Consider the following 17,677-nt stretch of genomic DNA (forward strand, 5'->3'; position numbering starts at 1 on the left):
GTACGAGCACCTGGGGGGGGCAGAACAAGGTTGATACACGTACTCGTACGTACCTCCTTCGTAACCGCCTCTGTTACGGGGAATCCATCTGTGCAGAGAGCTGCTGCTAGAATCTCAGGACCTGAACCGTCATCAGTGTGATCAATCATCATCATTATATATCAACTCAGCCTCGACGTCTCAACATCCAGTCCATTGCTATGGAGGTCTCTCGTCGTCAAACCGTGCAGCGACCTAAAGATAGAACACTGGACGCCAGTGGCCAAGACGCCGTGCGCTGTCCCCTATCAGGGTCCGGGTCCCCCTCTGAAAAGTGCAGCGCAGGCCCGCCTAGCCGCTGTGGCTGCCCGCTGCTCGCACTGTCCTCGCCAACCACCCGCTAGTGTTTCAGGGGCTCTAAGCAGCCAGCTTCTGCCCCCCCGGTCCAATCAAGCCGATCCAATCCCGCCGAGAGCCTCACGTCCAGAAAAGCACATCCAACAATCCGGCCTTGTTCCTCTCTCTCTCGCGACCTCCCGCCTCTCCTCAACGCCGCCCAGTCCCAGTCCCGTCCTCCCAGCATCGAGACCGCAGGACGCTGCTCAGCAACTCTAGGCGCCTGGCCGGGCCTGATCAGGATGATCTCACCTGCTTCGCTTCACCACTCGTCGCAGCCCCGATCTGCTTAACCGCAAAATTCCCCAGATTTCTGGCGCGCGACGGCTTTGGAGAGGGGGCCTCTGAAACATTTTCGACTCCCAAGTACCGCGGCCCTCGCCAGAGCTCTCCGACGGCTGAGCCCGTCGTCTTGGTGCCCAGTTTCGGATACAGACTTGATACTTGTGTGGACGCGAACAAGAAGAAGAGAAAGGCAACAGAGGGCTGAAGGGCTGCTGCGACTCGCTCTCGGCCACTCGCCATGGAGCGCCCCGACCGAATGCCTGCCGGCATGGGCGCAGGTCCTGGAGCTGCTCCTGGGCCCCCCGCGGCCCAGCCTGCTCTCAGGGGCATCGGCGTCGGCATGGCCACGCCCGACAATAACAATCCAGCGCAGACTCGTCGTCCTCTCCTCACCACTGCTCCTTCGAACGGCCAGATGCCGCCCATGATGCCGCTGCCGCCGCTGCCCAATAGCCGGAATGGCCCGCCTCCCAACGCGACCTCGCCGGCCACGCCCATCCTGACGCCCGCCCAGGTCATCAGTCTCACCCGCGAGGCCATGCGACATGCCCTCGAGAACGAGAGCCAAGCTGTCGACGTCGGCCCTGGCCTTAAGTCGGGCGTCACCATCGATCTGAGCCGCAAAGGCATACAGAAGCTTCCCGAGGAGGTGGTGGATATAGTCAAGAACGAGTTGGAACGGTGAGCGCCCACTGGCTATGGATTCTTCTCTTTGTTTCTCTCTCTCTTTTTTTTTTCTTTCAGGAGGAAAGCGAACAAGGAAAAAGATGGGAGAGAAGAAGCGGAACCATCAATCGAGTGTCCTTTTTTGCTGACTGCTAGGTGTTACGATGCAGGCTCGCTCTATCACACAACCAGCTTTCGTCTCTGCCAGCTCGCTTTGCAGAGTGTGTTTCGCTTCGATACCTCAACATCAGAGGCAACCAGATCAAAGAGTTTCCTTTGCCTGTGCGAATCCCACATATCCCTCTACATTGTCTCGCCACTGGATGAACCAATCTAACATAGGAATCAGCTATGTGAGCTTAAATCTCTCGAGATCCTCGATCTCGGCCGTAACCAGCTGCGAGTTTTACCGCCCGACATTGCGAGGCTTTCGTCCCTCAAAGTCCTCTCTATTCCAAAGAACCAGATCCGGGAACTGCCCGTTTGCCTGGCCGAGATGACCTCACTCCAAGTCCTCAAGTTTGAAGGGAACCCTATCAGCTTTCCCCCACGGGATGCGCTGCAGATTCAATCTCCCAGTCCCTCTGGCGAGGGTTCTGGAAGAGAGGGCGAGGTGACAGAGGTGGCCATTACGGCGCACATCAAGAAGTTCATGAAGCTGCATCTCATCAATGGGCGTGACGCGGAGGCGACTGGCGACGAATCGAGCGAGGGTACCGATACACCGCGGATGCCTCTACGACGCATGCCAAGCGGTCGATTTCCCATCAAAGTGAGCAGCTCTGATGCATCGGACATGCGTGTCCCTAGCGGCGGACCACGTGGTCCGCCTCCCATCCCGTCACGATCGCATTATCGAGGTCTATCGCAGCAGAACACGGCCACCCGTCGCCCTGGGGTTCTGCCTCTGACAATTGGGAACATTGCCGAGCGCGGACGTAGTAATTCGGAAACGCTGATGCACTCGGAGAGATCAAATAGCCGTCAGCGCCGCATGGGCATACTCGCCAAGAAGGCAACGTCGGACCTGGGCACGCTCGACGAGGTTGAGGGCAGCAACAGATGGAGCCACTATCGAGGGCTCAGCCACGGTTCTGCCATGCAGGGGAACCAAGCCGCGCCATCCAGGAGCCCAGCCACGCCTACCGACTCTCTCCAGCGTCCAGTCTACGTGCGACGGCTTTCCGTCCTCCCCGAGCGCCGCAGGGAGTCGAAAGTTGTTGATCCTGTGATTGAAGCTGCCAAGGGCATCCTTTATTCAGTCTTCCAGATCCACCCCATGATCCAGATGCTCATGACTCTGACCAACGACGGGTCCGCAAAGCGCTCGAGCCTCGAAATCGTCTTCTACAACACCAACTCTCACGTCGAGGAGCTGGAGCAGGAGATCCAGAAGCACGACATGGCGATGGCGGAGGACGAGGAGGGACCATTTGGAGACAATGCGAATGTGCACCGCGCCTGTCAGACTCTGGTCGGGGCATATGGCCACGTTTGCACCCTCCTGGCCGATAACATTGATACTTTTGTCAACAACGGTGATGCTCGTTATATCCGAACACTCCTGATGTTGATCTACAACAGTATAATGGAGCTCCGAGTCACTCTCTCGTCCGTGTTTTCGGATAACACCAAGCAGACCAACGTCCCCGCCCTGGACGCTCCCGACAACAGCAACACCATTAAGCCCTACTTTCGCGAGGCGGCTGCCGCCGTACCCGCGCCTCAGAAGCCTGCACCCCCCCGAAATCGCAGCGGCCCCGTCATGCATAACCCAAGCAATCTCAGGGTGGCCACCGACATACCGGTTCCGTATAACAACGGTGGTAGTCGCACTGCAAAGCTTGTATCGGCAACGCCCAGATCCAACGACTCGTTTGCGTCGTCATATGGGCGTGAAGGCGCCGGCCCTGACTTTTCCGAGGAGGATGCCCAGTTCGACAAGATATACCTTGCCCTGCAAAGATCGACAGACATTGTCCTCCATATCTTGCCCAACTTCCACACTCAATTGACTGGGGGGATTCGAAATGCGATGCAGCAGCGAGCGCCGAGCGCCATGATACGTGACTGGAAAAATCTCATTGCCATGTGCGTCGACGCCATCCAGCAGACGGAGATTTTGAAGAATCGGCTGTCCCTCATCAAGCTGAAGGACCCCGGAGTGCGGTCTCACGCGGGGTTCTGGAGCCTCTGCAGCAACTTCATCTCGGCATGGACAAAGATGGCCTCCAAGATTAAATCGGAGATCAACACCATTCCCCTGCCGCCTGACACTAGAGCTCGATTGCGGCCTGTCCATCAGAGCATGAAGGAGACGAGCATTATCATAATGAACTCGCCCTGGAACTATATCTTGAGACCAGCTGGTAGTGGTGGTAGTGGTGGTGGTGGTGGAGGAGGCAGTAACCGCGGCAGCGGTGGTGGACAGGGATCCTTTGGACCCTGGTGCTCTCTCTCCCACGACACCGCAGGTCCCCATCACGCCGCAGAGCGCGGCCTTGGGGCCGGCCATGCAGGCCACCGTTGCCACACCACAGACTGGATCGTTTGCGGCCGTTTTCCACGGCAATGTCTTTGAACGCGCGGAGACTCTCATGACCAACCCGGGCATCTCCATGTCTCGCACGGGCACCATGGCGAAGGGCCACTCTGGCTTCAACTCGCTGTCTTCGGTTTCGTCCATGTCATCAGACGGCGTGCCAACGCCATCCTCGGCTTTCAGTCCCAGTGTGCAAGTGGCATCCGCGCCATTTCGGGTCAACGGAGGGAAAGTAGCTATCTGAAGCTTTTTTCTCTAATGAGCCCACTCGAAAAGCAAGACTTTGATGCTGATTTTCCTTGTTTTCTTTCCTTTTTCTCCCATTCGTTTGGATCTCGCCATGTTGCTTTAGCCGGCGAAAGGGACGACAGGGAGTCTTGCATAGCACGCACCCGTATGGATTTTCATGAATGATTGTCGTTTTGAACAAAGACGTTGGCTTGAGGCTTTGGGACCCTTTTTTTCTTTTTGCGATTTTTTTTCTGCATAGCCCTGGAGTTTTGGTTTTGTTATGACAAGCACTTGGTGTGATGGCCATTGAATGAAGCCATGCAGGCTCTCTTCGATGCCGGAACTGCCTCTGAAAGGACATTTCTGCACTCTAGGGCAACGATACCACGACGAACGCAAAGTTACACGTAGAGGATAGAGGGATGGGAAGCACAAAGTGTTGGTGTATATTAAGTTGTATTTGTCATGTTGGAGCTTTTTCTTATATGCTTGTTTGATCTTTCGATGGACAGGGAGCATGGTTTCTAGGAAGGTCAAAATCGAAGATGGTTTCTCTGTGGATTTGAGCATCTTCCGCTGGCAATTCTCTGTCACTTACTCCGTACCTTGTGATACATCGTGATCCATCCTTGGTCGTTATTCAGTGCTACTGGTATATAGAAGCACCTGCTGCAGTAGGTATGTCTTGATGCAGGCGGTAACACCACCAATCACGACGATTTCCTTCTGCATATGATCCTTGCCCAACTGCCTGGCTTTGCCAAACGCACCCCACAATCCGTCGAGCAAGTATCTCATATAAGATGCGTGTGAGAGGGAATACCTTCGCCATCCATGCTTTTACCGATGGACGAACTTGGCTCCTCTCAACACCACGGCACTCTTCCTTGGCAAACTGCGCAAAGAGAATCCAATACCACAACGCTCAACCAAACCTCTAAAGCTAATAATTTCTCATTCATTCTAATCTCTCCGCTTCAACATGTCAACGTCATCATCCACCGGCCCTCGCAAGGCCCCAACAACAACGACCTCACCCTCCAGCACCAGCAGCACCAGCAACATGCCCAGCCCATCCTCCTCCTCCCCTTCGTCCTCGTCCTCCTCCCCATCCTCCCCCCGGCGCCTCACCCACTCCCAACAACAACAGCCCTCCACCTCACCCCCCTCCATCGCAACCTCCCCCGCCGCGGCAACCGCCTCCCCGCCAACCACCACCACCACCACCCTCCAGCCAACCCTCCCCAGCCCGCAAACCTCGCGCCACGTCTCCGACGCGCGCGCCGCCGTCGTCGCCTCCATCGGCAACATGCTCGACTCGGAGCTCCAGTCCCGCGCGGCCCTGCTGCACGCCAACGCCGCCGCCCTTGAGAAGCAGGAGCGGGACGTGGTCCGCGCGACGGACGGCCTGAGGCGGGAGACGCAGAAGCTCAAGGCCGAGGCGGACAAGGCCGCGCGCAAGGTGAAGGAGCTGGGCAACGTGCAGAACTGGGCCGAGGTGCTGGAGCGCGGGTTCTTGGTGCTGGAGGAGACGGTGCGGTTGGCGAATGGGGGCGGCGGCGAGACGGATGAGGAGGAGGAGGAGGATGGGGGGAGCGAGTGCAGTTGTAGCTGTAGTGAGTGCGGGAGGGAGAGTGATGGGGAGGAGGAAGAAGAGGGACGCGTTGGTGAGGTTGATGGTGATGGTGATGGTGATGGCAAAGGCAAGGGGGTTGGGAATGGGACGGGGGTCAAGAGTTTTGAGAATGATGCTGTGAGGAGGCTGAGGACGATGGATCTGAACAGCATGTCGGATGCCAGCCGGAGCTTGATGAGCATACTGGAGGCGAGCTCCAGCACAGGGCGGGCAAAGGGCTCTGGGGCGACGGTATCGACGGGGTGAAGGATGGTCATGCAGATGGCACGGCAGCATCAAAGACACGGAATCAAAGAGATATAACTTTGCGATACAAGGCACATGAATGTGTGGGAAGTACTAAGGTGGCAATATATTATAGGTATTGATCTGTTTGCATATGGCAGTATCATCGTATGACTCCTTTGCGTCCATATGGCTGGTTTCCATCTAGTTCTAAGCTCTACTCGAAGAATACCGGCAGTCATTGTCACTGATGCTCCTCTACTCCGTTGCCCACAGGCTCGCAAGTGTACAGACCGTCTTCTCTCCCTTACGCCAGCCCCGGAAGCATGACATAGCGCTTCTTCTTGTACTTGTCGCCAAACTCCTTGCGGTACGCCCTCTCCTTGCCCTTGGCCCAGAGAAACATCTGCACGCCGCCAATGATGATGAAGAGCGCGACGGACCAGTCGCGGCTAGCCAGGACGATGCCCGCCCACGCCAGCACCTCGTACATGTAGTTGGGGCAGGTGACGAGCGAGAAGCCGTAGCCCTGCGGGATCTTGCGCTCGGTGCCGCCGGCCGACCGCAGGCTGGACAGGTACAGGTGCACGAGCGCGTTGCTGATCTCGCCGAACAGGTAGAGCGCGGTTCCGACGGCGTCCACCAGCGGCTGGTCGGCGCGCGCGGCCAGCGACCAGGGGCTGTAGTAGATGGACCAGGCGCAGAGGGCGCCCGAGAGGGCCCAGTAGTGGAAGCTGTTCTTGAAGATGTTGCGCGCCGGCATCGTGTTGGCCGAGAACTTGTGCACAAAGAGCGTCTCCAGCTCGCGCTTGAAGAAGTGCGCCACGATCATGCCGAAGCTGAGCCACTGCGACGGCGACATGGACGGGTCCTTGAGCAGGTACGGGCGGGCGGCGACGGCGGCGATGTGGATGAGGATCGGGCCGAGGTACTCGACGACGAAGACGGTTCTCCAGGCAATTTGGAGGCCTTGACGACGAAAATTCATTCTTGGTCAGTATACTTTGAAGCAAGTGCTGCGGGACGTCATCGAGCAATCATACCGAGATCCTTGACCAGCACCTCGCCCGCATCGGCGACCTCTTTATCCTCTGCAATCAGAGCCTTGCGGTCCTTGAGCGTCTTCCGGGTCGACGGGTAAAAGAGGCCAATTCGATTGTAGTCGCTGAAGCCAGCTTCCTTAGCAATCAATTTCTTGACATCCTCGACGGTGGCGTTGGCGGGGACGTCGATGGACGGTGGGAGCTTCTTGATGGGCTGCTTGGGAGCTGTTGGGGATGTCGAGTTAGCAAGTACCTTATAGATGAAATGGAGGCAAAGCAGTCATTGCATAGCAGAGAGCAACATACAGCGATTGGTCAGCTTGAGCGTCGTTGGGGGAGACATTTTGAATCCGGGAGACGCAATGGCGATGCACACGATGTTGGAGAGGAGGTTTGCTGGGGGAGGAAAAAGCCAGCTACAGCGAAAGGTACTGCTGAATCCAGGTAAGACAAGGTTTCCTCGGCACTTTAGGCGCGGTGGGGGTGTGGAGTGCTTCCCAGGTACAAGTACTACGCGATACGGCGGGTGCGATAGCGGGGTACAGCGGCAGTTACCCGGGCAGCACGGCAAGTTCACAGCGCAGCAGAGGTAGCATTGAATCGACAGCAAGGGGACGCTGTACTGCTTGCGATGTACTAAGTATGTATGTATGGGGGAGTTGATGAGGATGGGCTGGGAGATGGCCCGTGGATTTTGAGGTCATCCCGAGCAGATATACTTTGTTACATGTACATACTAGCAGGAGGATGACAAGAGACAATGAGGACTCCGTTTTTCAAGTGCTGAGACGGAGATGGGACCAGGTATGATGAATGGCTGAGGACCAGAGTCGCGGCATTCAAGAAGTCAGGTCCTCAATCAAAGATACTTTACAGTAAGAGAGGAGAAGTTACAGTCCTTTCAAGTTTGATGGTGGCTTCCTACCTACAAAACATGATCATGACACAACAGACCTCTGCCAGCCATCAGCCGTCTGGTACTCCGTTAGCAGGGTTGCAGACAGTAAAACAATCAAGAAGAATACCAGTCATCATCCTCTTATGTTCAAGCATCCGCATTGATCCCGAATGGCCTTGGCCTTGTTGTGCAAGTCACAGCACGGCACTCTCATCGGATAGACGTTGAGTCGAGGGAATACCCGAGCACAACTGGAACATGACCCTCAAGAGAGGAACAGAATCAGGCATAAAGAACTCTTAGCTTTTCAAGTCATCAACTAGCCAGTAGTAAAATGCTCTTGGTCCAAAGCGTGCGTTCTGTCTGTGGATGAATATAGTGACAACTGCCGACCTCGAACTGAACACCAGCAGCTGGGCAGTATTAAACCCGTCACCACCAAAGATCCGAATACTCTCCATCGAGGGAGATAATCAGTCTGCTAGCCACATATGCCTCTTTGACGAGACTCAAATCCCCTGAGCCTACGCAGCAATAAAAAAGACTCGTCTTTCCTTCCTCGCGGTCATGAACCCGCTTCTATACCCCCCAGATCCATCTGACCACCACCATATGCTCACATCGTGTGTTTGCCTTTTTCCTCTAAGGTGCAAGTAGCAACCACCTGCGAGAGTCATAACATACTTGTTGCACGACCAGTGTCCCCCCTCCCAAGTGCCGGTACAGCTATTGCGACAGTGGTTTGGGCGGTTCTGAGTTGCTGGGCTTATTTGGCCGTCAACTGGAGAGGATCTAACGGTGCCTTGCCAGGTCTGCCAGCTGCCAGCTGCAACAACAAAGTCCGCTGCCGTAAATTGTCGCTTACGCGTCCAACTGAGTGAAAGATCATCCATCTGGATAGAACGCTGTTCACAGTCAATCAAAACATCTGCAACTCCCCTCAATCATCGCAGTTCCTCAGACTCTTCCCCTATCACCCCTCTCAACATCGTCAAGTCCCTCACGTCCGATCCTCCCCCCTAACCGCTCGGTCACATCAACCCCAACATGCCAACAACAGGTGACGCGAATGGAGCAATGAACCCGTTCGCGGCGCCCTTTTTCCCACTTGCTTCTTCCCAACCGAGCTTTGCTATGCCGCGTGCCCAACATTCCCGTCCGGGTTCACACGCTGAGAGACGTAAAGGAGAAAATCTTCCATCATCTCAGGACAAGGTAACGTCGAGCAACACAGGAGAGAGCTTGTGACTCCTCTTTGGCCCATGGCTTCGCCTCATTCACCACGCAACTCAGGTCTGAGGTTCCACAGGACCACGCGGCTACTAATCGTGTGTGTGATCAGATACCCCGTCCCACCGCTCCGACCTCTGGCCGATCTGCTCTTCAGAACCCTTCAGGTCAACCTACCGTTGAATCTCCGGAGAGCAGTGATCATGTGCCAGAGAGTAATCAAGGCGAAGGCGGATCCGCCACTGATGGAACCACCATCGAGAGTTCGGGCCCAAGCATCGGTCCCGAACAGCACTTTTTGAGTTCCCCTGAGACCAAGGTTCCTCAGACTCATGGCATGTCTGGCGGTCACGTTCCGTCAGACACAAACAACGAGGGCGCCCAAAACAATGTTCGCCCCCACAAGCTATGCAAACTGGGCATCAGTAACTGACTGAGTCGCAGGTTCCACAACCTGTTCCCATGCCGGGCATGCGAGCACCACCTTCGATGCCAATGGGGCCCTATCCGGGTTATATGCACCCAGGATTCCCTCCGCATCCATATGGTCCGGCTATCCCTCCGCCACCATATGGTCCTCTTGTTGCACCTCCGCCACCATATGGTCGTCCTGTTCTTCCTCAGCCGCCATATGGTCGTCCTGTTATCCCTCCACCACCCTTTGGACCTGCTGTCCTTCAGCCGCGCCCTGGAGCGCTGCCTCTACCTCTATTGCCGCCACCGCCGCCGCCACTAGAGCCTTGCTATCCATTGCTTCGTCTTACTCCTTGTCAGTTTGTATCTGTCTCGACAGGTCAGCTAGTACCAGACCGCTACTCTTTTGCTTATAGAGTGACATATTGGCCGCTGAGACTTTATTCTGCTCCAGGCACTGGCGCGCAAGGACATGGCCAGAACCCAAACTTCCGTCCAGAGGAGATAAATTCCTGTGGCAGTGGTCCTCTCGTTTTTGGATCCCACCGCCTCATGCCCTTGGCGCAGGTAGTCAATCTATCAGATCGTGTTGGCGAAGAACAAACCCATTCCCCGGTGAGTATTGTCTGACAGGGAAATCGCCGTCCCATGATTCACCCCCACACCTCGATATGAAAGGCTAACTCAAGTGCAGAGCAGAGACGAGACGAGAGAACTCGGGCATGATCAATATCTGCCAGAGACATCCAGCGGTCACGGCTCCAAGGCTGGAACCGAGCCACCAGCTGCTTGCCAGTCCGACAGCCATAAAACTAAGTTGCCGTCAGCTGTCGACGGCCTGCACACCGGAGAGGAAAATATCCAAGGCAAATCACAGCCGCAACAGGACTGCCACGTGCCGTCCAAGTCTCAAGTGGCCACCAACAATCAGATAGCCTCCAACCCTCAACAAGACCACAACACGGCGCAACAGCCAGCCCAGCCAAGTGAGTCTCATCGACCCAGCTGCCGCGTTATCACGAACTGGTGGGATGTTGACGACGATGAGATAAAGCGACATCAGGCGCTTCCTCTTCCACAATGCACCCTCCCCGTGCGGTCACGAACACGCCTGCCAGATACTCAAGAAAAGTCCAAGTCTCCGATCGCCCCAGCCACAGCCAAGCCTCAGTCGAGCCGGCATCGTGGTCCCAGTCCAAGAGATGGATAAGCTCCGAAACTAAGGAGCGAAAGGCGTTTCAGAAGATGATGATGAACCTTCAGTTTATGAAGGCCGATCAGTCACCCTTCGTTCCCAAGACGCCTGCGGAATTGGCAAAGTTCAAGATTTCGCTTGCAGAAGCCAAACGACAGAAGCTTGCCCAAGAGGTCAGCATTTTGGAAGAGAAAAATCGACAGAAGGAGCTCGTCAAGGCGTCAGGTACGATTTCGGTATCCCAGCCGCGGATGGCTCTATTTAACGGGCGAGACATGGGGGACGAGCTCTCCCCAGTCTTTGCTGTTCAGAATTGCTTCAACAAACAAGATACGGTCGAAGTGAACAAACGTGCGGAATGGCCATCGATGGCCGAGCTAAAAGAAGACGGCGACAGGCGTGCTAAATGTGGTCGAATCCTCCCTCTTCCTCGAATCAAAGTCATTGCTCTTCAACAAGTCCGCGAGAGAGAGCAAGAACACGCGCCCAACGGAGACGGATCCATCTTGTAGGAGAAGAAGGCCGTGGAATCTGGATCATGGAACATTCCGCCCATCACACCAATGCATGACGGTTCTGGTGCTTTGTCGCAACTCGAGCTCGCTGATCTGAGCGGATTCATGAGGGAGTTTGTGCTGGATATCCAGGAACTTGAGTCGTAAGTTACCAACAAGGGCGATACCAAAGACGCACTCTCACCGGGAGCGTCTGAGAAGGAGGAGGCAGTGTCATCTTGTTTTTTTTTTCTTTTTTCGATACGGCTCTTGGACTATCGAGGGTACGGAGGAACGAAGCGAGACAAGACTCAGGCGAGATACGAACGAAAGAGTATAAAGAGGGCCCATCGTCCTTCAGGATGGAGAATAACGGAGTACAGGGATAACATGTCAGAGTAAAGAATTCGATCAGGTCATAACTTTAGCTGAATGGTATTGAAAGTATCGCAAATTCTCTGAAAATAAGAGAGGAAAGAAGGGAAATGGCCTTCAACTGCGATGAACTGCTGGTCCTACATCTCACAACCCAAACGAGGCAGTTGCCGCGACGTTCCGCGTCTCGAATGAGCCCATCGCGACTGCCCGGCATTCAAGCCTAAAGGACGGATTTAGCGAGACGCGAGATCACGTGAAGCCCACCGCACATCAATTTGACAATTCACCCTTCATTTTCCGCGCGGAACAACCCACCACCCGAGGAAGCCCTGAGACGAGGTACGTACCGCGGGCTAGCGCAACCCACAACCACAATTTTCGACCCAATTCAGTCCTCCACTCTTTCAAGCGTTCGCCAAAAGTTTCATTCCTCTCAACCATCCGACAAGTCGATTGCCCTGGTGAGCACCATCTTCATCAGGTGAGTTCGTCCTGCGGCCGCGATATTCTCAGCAGCATTCCAAAAGAAAACCCAATTCGTCTCGACACCTCGTCTACCCGACTTTTTGGACAAAGCGAAGAGGGGTTGTTCTCGTGGTGCTGCTGGGCAACATTCGTCAACCGTCAACTCCTCCCCTTCCAAAACTCCTGTGATATTTCAAGAGTTTTGCTGACCACTTCTCTCCTCCGAAACAGAACTCGCAATCATGGGTATCTCTCGTGACTCTCGCCACAAGCGCTCCGCCTCCGGTGCCAAGCGCGCCTACTACCGTGCGTACCATACATGAAGATTCCGAAAGCCCGTATGAGATCTTAGGACCATACGTTCTGGGAAGAAGCGCGCTTTCGAGGCTGGCCGCCAGGGTGCCAACACCAAGATCGGCGCCAAGCGAATTCACACCGTCCGCACCCGCGGCGGTAACCACAAGTACCGCGCCCTGCGCCTCGACTCCGGCAACTTCGCCTGGGCCTCCGAGGGCTGCACCCGCAAGACCCGTGTCATCGCCGTGGCCTACCACCCCTCCAACAACGAGCTGGTCCGCACAAACACCCTGACCCGCAGCGCCATCGTCCAGATCGACGCCGCCCCCTTCCGACAGTGGTACGAGTCCCACTACGGCCAGCCCATCGGCCGCAGACGCCAGAAGGCCCAGGCCGCCAAGGAGGGCAAGGAGGTCGAGGAGGTCAAGAAGAGCAAGTCCGTCGAGAAGAAGCAGGCTGCCCGCTTCGCCGCCACCGGCAAGGTCGAGTCCGCCGTCGAGAAGCAGTTCGAGGCCGGTCGCCTGTACGCCGTTGTCACCAGCCGACCCGGCCAGTCCGGCCGCTGCGACGGCTACATCCTCGAGGGTGAGGAGCTGGCTTTCTACCAGAAGAAGCTGCACAAATAAACTCGCAATGGCGTGAGTTCTGGGAGTGGGTGTTCAAGGATTTTTCGTTGTCTTGGGCATTTTCAAAGGGCATCAAGAGCTATCTACACATGAAGCATCGGATCGGGTCCATAGGGAATGAAAAGCTTTTATGCATATCATGTTACTTTTTCTTTTCACGTTGTTTCATCCAAAGATGATAATGAAACAAGAAACAAAATAATTCAAAACACCCTCTTCCCGTCATCCGACACTCGTACTTTTCGTATTTCTGCCTACTCGTACATCGACTCTCGTAAACCATACAGATACTAGGTAGGTAATATCAGGATGCCAGTACCAGCAAGCCTTTTGAGAAGAAACAGCCGTGTCAAGCCCTCTTCCGTAACTGCAATTGCACAAGTCAGACCTCGCAATGTCGTTCACAATCGTCGTCGTCAGACATTTTTTATTGATGTTTCCCTCCCCATCTCTCTGCATAGTCTGTCCTAAAATGAAATTCATGTCATAATCCTGCTAAAGCGTGAATGCTTTCTTTCCCGGATTCCTTCCTTTTCATCACCAGTCAGTTAGGCTTTGACTGGGCATATGTACTGCTACCTCATCGAAACACTAATGGGAAAAGACAAAAAGAACAACTCCAGAACAGGCAAAAGAGCACAACTTTTTTGGTTGACAGCGCAAAATGGGGTGAGATGAGAAAACGAGAGTTGGGGGAATATTGTGGCTATGATAACGTGTTGCATCCTCTCTGCCCCGCCCCGTGATGTGGTCATGATGCGGGAGAAAGAGCAGGGATGAAGTAGGGAGTGTATGAATGCAGTGGTTGGCAGCAATGCTCGATTTTCGCCTTCAGAGAGTGGTTCAACGACTTAGACAAACTGGCGCTTCAAGTCCGACCACTTCCGGGTCAGGGCCTCGTGTTGACCAGCAATCTGTCCATCACGGTTAGTTTCCTTCCTTTTTGACCGCACTGAAAGATCGCTGGCAATGGACAACTTACCTCTGCGTATCGCAGCTTTGTCTGGACGAGCTCCTCCTCCAGTTCAGCCAACTCCCTTTCAACCTTTTCGTTCTCCAGGTGCACCTTCTCGTTGCGCTTCATCAAGTCGTCACGCTCAAGCTTCCAGGTTTCCTCCATCTCGTAAGGCTGCCTTTCAATCACCTTTTTGAGTTCTTGCACCTGATTCCTGAGGGCTTCCACCTCATCCTTTAACTCGTCATTTTCAACCTTTGTGTGAACGAGCTCCGTGGCAAGATCAGCCTGTTCGCGGTCGCAGACCTCGACTCTTTCTTCCAGTTTCCGGACTTGGATGGTAAGAGCCTGATTTGACGTTCGAAGTTCCTTGATTTCTGTTTCCCGCTCCTTCTCGGCCTTAGTCTTCTCCTCCCACTCTGCAGTGTATCCTTCGAGGAGCTCCGCGGACAGCTTGACTTCGCAGGCATCCCTCACCAGCTGGTCTGCCCTGTAAATCTCCTTGTCGATGCTTGAACTGGAGCTGCCGAAGAAGCCATTCTCCAAGAGACTGCCCTGGCTGGGATCCTTGTCAATGTAGACATCGAACAGCTTATCTTTCAGATAAGTAGTAAGCTGCTGCATGTCGGAAATCTCCAGCAAAGTGGCGGTGTTCTTCTGCATCAGGACAATGCCAAATCGGATAATGGCCGAGAGGCCCTCTGACAAGATCAAGTCATAGATTCTCAGAACAAGCTGCAGGGGAAAGCGGTAAGCGAACAGGGTGAGGAACCATGGTGTCGCGTAGAGATGAGGGGAGATGCCCCGCCGGTGAAGATGGCAATACAGGGCGGGCTCAAGATCCTCCAGGAGCCGCTCGAACTGGTAAAGGTGGCGGTGAAGTCCAGGCATGTCGTGGATAAAGAGATCCCGCAAGCCGTAATGATTCATCAAGCGGACAAGCAGGCAGAATGCTTCCTGCTCGGGCATGTTGAACAGCAGGGGCATAATCAGGAAGTTCATTCCCTGAGCATAGCCAACACCTTCGTCGAAGAGGGCATACGCCTTGCAGACGCCAAAGAGGCCCTCCTGAAGCCCCGCGGCGGCTGCATACTTAGAATAACTTGTGCGGGCACCAAGATCACGGCGGATCACCTTCTCCAGCCTTTGAATGTTCGCGAGGTCCTCCTTTTCCTTGCGCATCCGCTCTGCCGCAGCCGCTGCCGCTGCCGCTGCCTTAGCACTGGCCTCGGCATTCTTCTCATCCTTCTTATCGCCCTTCAGACCCGAACCACCTGACTGTTCGGAGTTGACGGACGACGCAGACGAGGCCACGCCGTCGCCACTCTGAACACTGAGGTTGGCGTTGCTGAAGCTGCTAGCTGCTGTGCTGCTGCTGTGCCGATTCCTGTTTTCCTTCTCCGTTCCTCTAGCAACGAGGTCTCTGTAAACTCCCTCCAAGTCTTCGTTCTTGCTCTGCGCCAAGACCTGCCAGATAACGCCACGAATGGCGCTGGGGATACCGGTGGCGATAGCCTTGTTCAACTCCTCGGCACTTGACCGCGCAACAGCGGCCGGGCCTTCGTAAACAACAGACTGCCAAAGATCCCAGTCGACCTGTGACGGCGTCGTCTCCGACGGGCCAATGTTGATGCCGGCCGCTGTTCCTGGTGCCAGATCTGTGCTTGGAGGCGGCAGAGGGGATTTAGGCGGCAAGTCAGCTGCCGGAGCTTCCCCATCGACGGCTTCGGCCGGAATGTCCTCCGTGTTCACAGTAAGCGGAGCGCCAGTCTCCTGCTGCGCCCGAAGCACCTTGAATCGATCCTTGAGGCTATTCCGGTTGGTTGCTTTGCCATCACCTTCTCTTTCTTCCTCGAGCTTGCTCAACATCATCTCGGGGTTGCTGCCCACAGTAGCAACAGAGCTAGCAGTGTTCCTCCGGGCAGACGGCTGAGTAGTCGGAGTCGCACTGACGTCTTTGTCTTTACTAGAGTTCCTAGACAGCCAGGAGAAAGGACTGGTGAGTCTCCTGCCCATTGGTGCAGGGGGGGCAGCCGGAGCAGCAGCTGGGGCAGCAGCAGGCGGTGTCGCTGCCGCAGGGGGCTTGGCCTCGGTCGTCGCCGGCGACGAAGGTACTGCAGCGGCAGTGTTAACCAGAGAGGTTGTTCTGCTCAGCTGGTCCTTTTCAGACGGGCTGGTGGGCTCTGTCAAGACAATTAGCGAATTGTACGCAAGGTGAGTTGCGAAGACGGTGAGAGAGAGGTGTACCCTGGGATTGTGGGGCAGCATCATCGTCCAAGTTGACCACATCAAGATTCGATGTGTTGGAGATGTTGGAGATGCGATGAGACAGCGGCGTTGAGCCGCGTGAGGGGGGTTCTGGCTTCTCTTCGCTCTTGACCGATTTCGCATCTTCGGCTTCCTCCTCGCCGTCGCTCTCAGCATCGGACTTGGTGGCATCCTGCTCTGGCGGGGGAGGTTGCGGTCTCGTGGCGGATACCGATCTCTTGGTCAGAGATCGTACAGAGGCGGCGTCGACGGCGTCCTCAAATGTATCCTGCTCGGTGGTCTAACTTATTAGCCCTTGCATTGCTGCTGTTCCGCCACCCCATCCCAGGCATTATGGCGGGACGCCGCTAGACATACCGTATCAACGTCGGAGTCGGTCAGGGACGGGCGTCTCTCCTTGAGCGACGCCTCGGTCGAGTGCTGGGAAGCTGCATCGTCTGTGGGCGACATGGCTCCCTTGAGTGTTTCTCTGCTTGGCCGAGAGGGCGTTTGTAGGGACGTGTCAACAGGCGCCGTTCAGCAACGAGCCATCAAGAAGCCCTATACAATTGCGTGGTGGTTGCCCGTTGAAGTGGGAAGAATATCGTGACGGTGTGGGAACCAATGCAGTATAGAATGACAATTGTAGCAATGAGTAGAAAAGACTCCTCGGCTCAGGAACGGCCGGACAGAAAAAGACGGATGCTGGAACTGTTGACAAAGTGCTGCTTGCTGGCGGTTCCCAGTTCGAGTTGGTATGTACAGGTTCAGAGTCTGAGAGAGCTTGGAGATTTTGTCTCAGGGAGCATGCAGAGCAGAGCAGAGCAGAGCATGGGATCAATCGGATGGAGTGTCTCCAAGCCGCCAAATGGCACGTTTCCCCTGGCTGGCCGCTAAGCTCAGTGGTCTCGACAGTGGGCGGTGGGGGGGTGCGTAGGTGGCGGAAGGGCCTCTGGGCGGGTCTTTAGAGCCTAACCAGCGAACGTCTCCCGCTGTCTAAACTGGCATACAGCCTAACGAGCCAAACCAGCACTTGAGGCCGGGCCATCCATTCTCCTTAGGGGCTGTCCTGCTCTTAGCTCACCATCTCCCTCCAGTCCTCATCAATGCTCACCACCCGGCCATATTGCTGCCCCGACACGACTAACAGCAACAGCGTCACGTCTTCTGGCGGTGTCCCGGGTCGCGTGCTGCTCTGGCCGAGATCTCCAAGCGCAGCTGTTCGGCACCGCTGGACTGATGGGTGGGTGGGTTTTGGTGGGTGGCCTAGCAACCCCTTTTTCCGGCTCCTCTTTTTGCATGCCTTTTGCTATCGGGGCATAACGGCGGTCTTGGGAGGGAGACGCACCATTCACTCGGCCAATTCACTCCATCACAGCTTCGTCTCCATGCCCTTTGTCCGCGAGCAATGTTTACATGCGGAGAAGAGCATAACGTGCGGGCATGGGGACACCGAAGGAAACATGAAGCATGTT

General features: G+C 55.4%; 6 protein-coding genes across 6 annotated transcripts; 4 read left to right on the forward strand and 2 right to left on the reverse strand.

Annotated features, from left to right (window-relative positions):
• Positions 1 to 1,087: 1,087 nt before the first annotated feature.
• On the forward strand, positions 1,088 to 4,112 carry BBK36DRAFT_1124753 (hypothetical protein; the record flags this gene model as incomplete). Its single annotated transcript, XM_024891192.1, has 4 exons — positions 1,088 to 1,341; positions 1,497 to 1,608; positions 1,676 to 3,701; positions 3,745 to 4,112. 4 exons carry the CDS (start codon positions 1,088 to 1,090, stop codon positions 4,110 to 4,112), a joined length of 2,760 nt encoding a protein of 919 aa, XP_024747711.1.
• Positions 4,113 to 5,333: 1,221 nt separating this feature from the next.
• Positions 5,334 to 5,687, forward strand: BBK36DRAFT_1100191 (hypothetical protein; the record flags this gene model as incomplete). The annotated part of the gene is made up of 1 exon (XM_024889145.1): positions 5,334 to 5,687. A coding segment is annotated over one exon (354 nt), but the record flags the coding sequence as incomplete, so codon positions are not given.
• A 580-nt stretch (positions 5,688 to 6,267) lies between these two features.
• Positions 6,268 to 7,346, reverse strand: BBK36DRAFT_1124969 (hypothetical protein; the record flags this gene model as incomplete). The annotated part of the gene is made up of 3 exons (XM_024891218.1): positions 6,268 to 6,929; positions 7,004 to 7,228; positions 7,310 to 7,346. The coding sequence occupies 3 exons, from the start codon at positions 7,344 to 7,346 to the stop codon at positions 6,268 to 6,270; spliced, it is 924 nt and encodes a 307-aa protein (XP_024747713.1).
• A 1,602-nt stretch (positions 7,347 to 8,948) lies between these two features.
• On the forward strand, positions 8,949 to 11,346 carry BBK36DRAFT_1179348 (hypothetical protein; the record flags this gene model as incomplete). The annotated part of the gene is made up of 9 exons (XM_024896170.1): positions 8,949 to 9,081; positions 9,143 to 9,522; positions 9,576 to 9,678; positions 9,826 to 9,900; positions 9,934 to 10,160; positions 10,240 to 10,440; positions 10,477 to 10,535; positions 10,600 to 10,638; positions 10,673 to 11,346. The coding sequence occupies 9 exons, from the start codon at positions 8,949 to 8,951 to the stop codon at positions 11,250 to 11,252; spliced, it is 1,797 nt and encodes a 598-aa protein (XP_024747714.1). The 3' UTR covers positions 11,253 to 11,346.
• Positions 11,347 to 12,033: 687 nt separating this feature from the next.
• On the forward strand, positions 12,034 to 13,220 carry BBK36DRAFT_1207686 (ribosomal protein S8e). Its single transcript, XM_024897427.1, has 3 exons — positions 12,034 to 12,218; positions 12,309 to 12,383; positions 12,423 to 13,220. The coding sequence occupies exons 2-3, from the start codon at positions 12,320 to 12,322 to the stop codon at positions 12,998 to 13,000; spliced, it is 642 nt and encodes a 213-aa protein (XP_024747715.1). The 5' UTR covers positions 12,034 to 12,218; positions 12,309 to 12,319; the 3' UTR covers positions 13,001 to 13,220.
• Positions 13,221 to 13,501: 281 nt separating this feature from the next.
• On the reverse strand, positions 13,502 to 16,820 carry BBK36DRAFT_1136098 (RabGAP/TBC). The gene is made up of 5 exons (XM_024892865.1): positions 16,581 to 16,820; positions 16,203 to 16,503; positions 13,983 to 16,138; positions 13,776 to 13,914; positions 13,502 to 13,647 (listed from the first exon to the last, which is right to left on the reverse strand). Exons 1-4 carry the CDS (start codon positions 16,671 to 16,673, stop codon positions 13,852 to 13,854), a joined length of 2,613 nt encoding a protein of 870 aa, XP_024747716.1. The 5' UTR covers positions 16,674 to 16,820; the 3' UTR covers positions 13,502 to 13,647; positions 13,776 to 13,851.
• Between the last annotated feature and the right edge of the window lie 857 nt (positions 16,821 to 17,677).

The sequence above is a fragment of the Trichoderma citrinoviride genome (genome assembly GCF_003025115.1).
Source record: "Trichoderma citrinoviride strain TUCIM 6016 unplaced genomic scaffold BBK36scaffold_11, whole genome shotgun sequence".
Taxonomy (NCBI): Eukaryota; Fungi; Ascomycota; class Sordariomycetes; order Hypocreales; family Hypocreaceae; genus Trichoderma; species Trichoderma citrinoviride.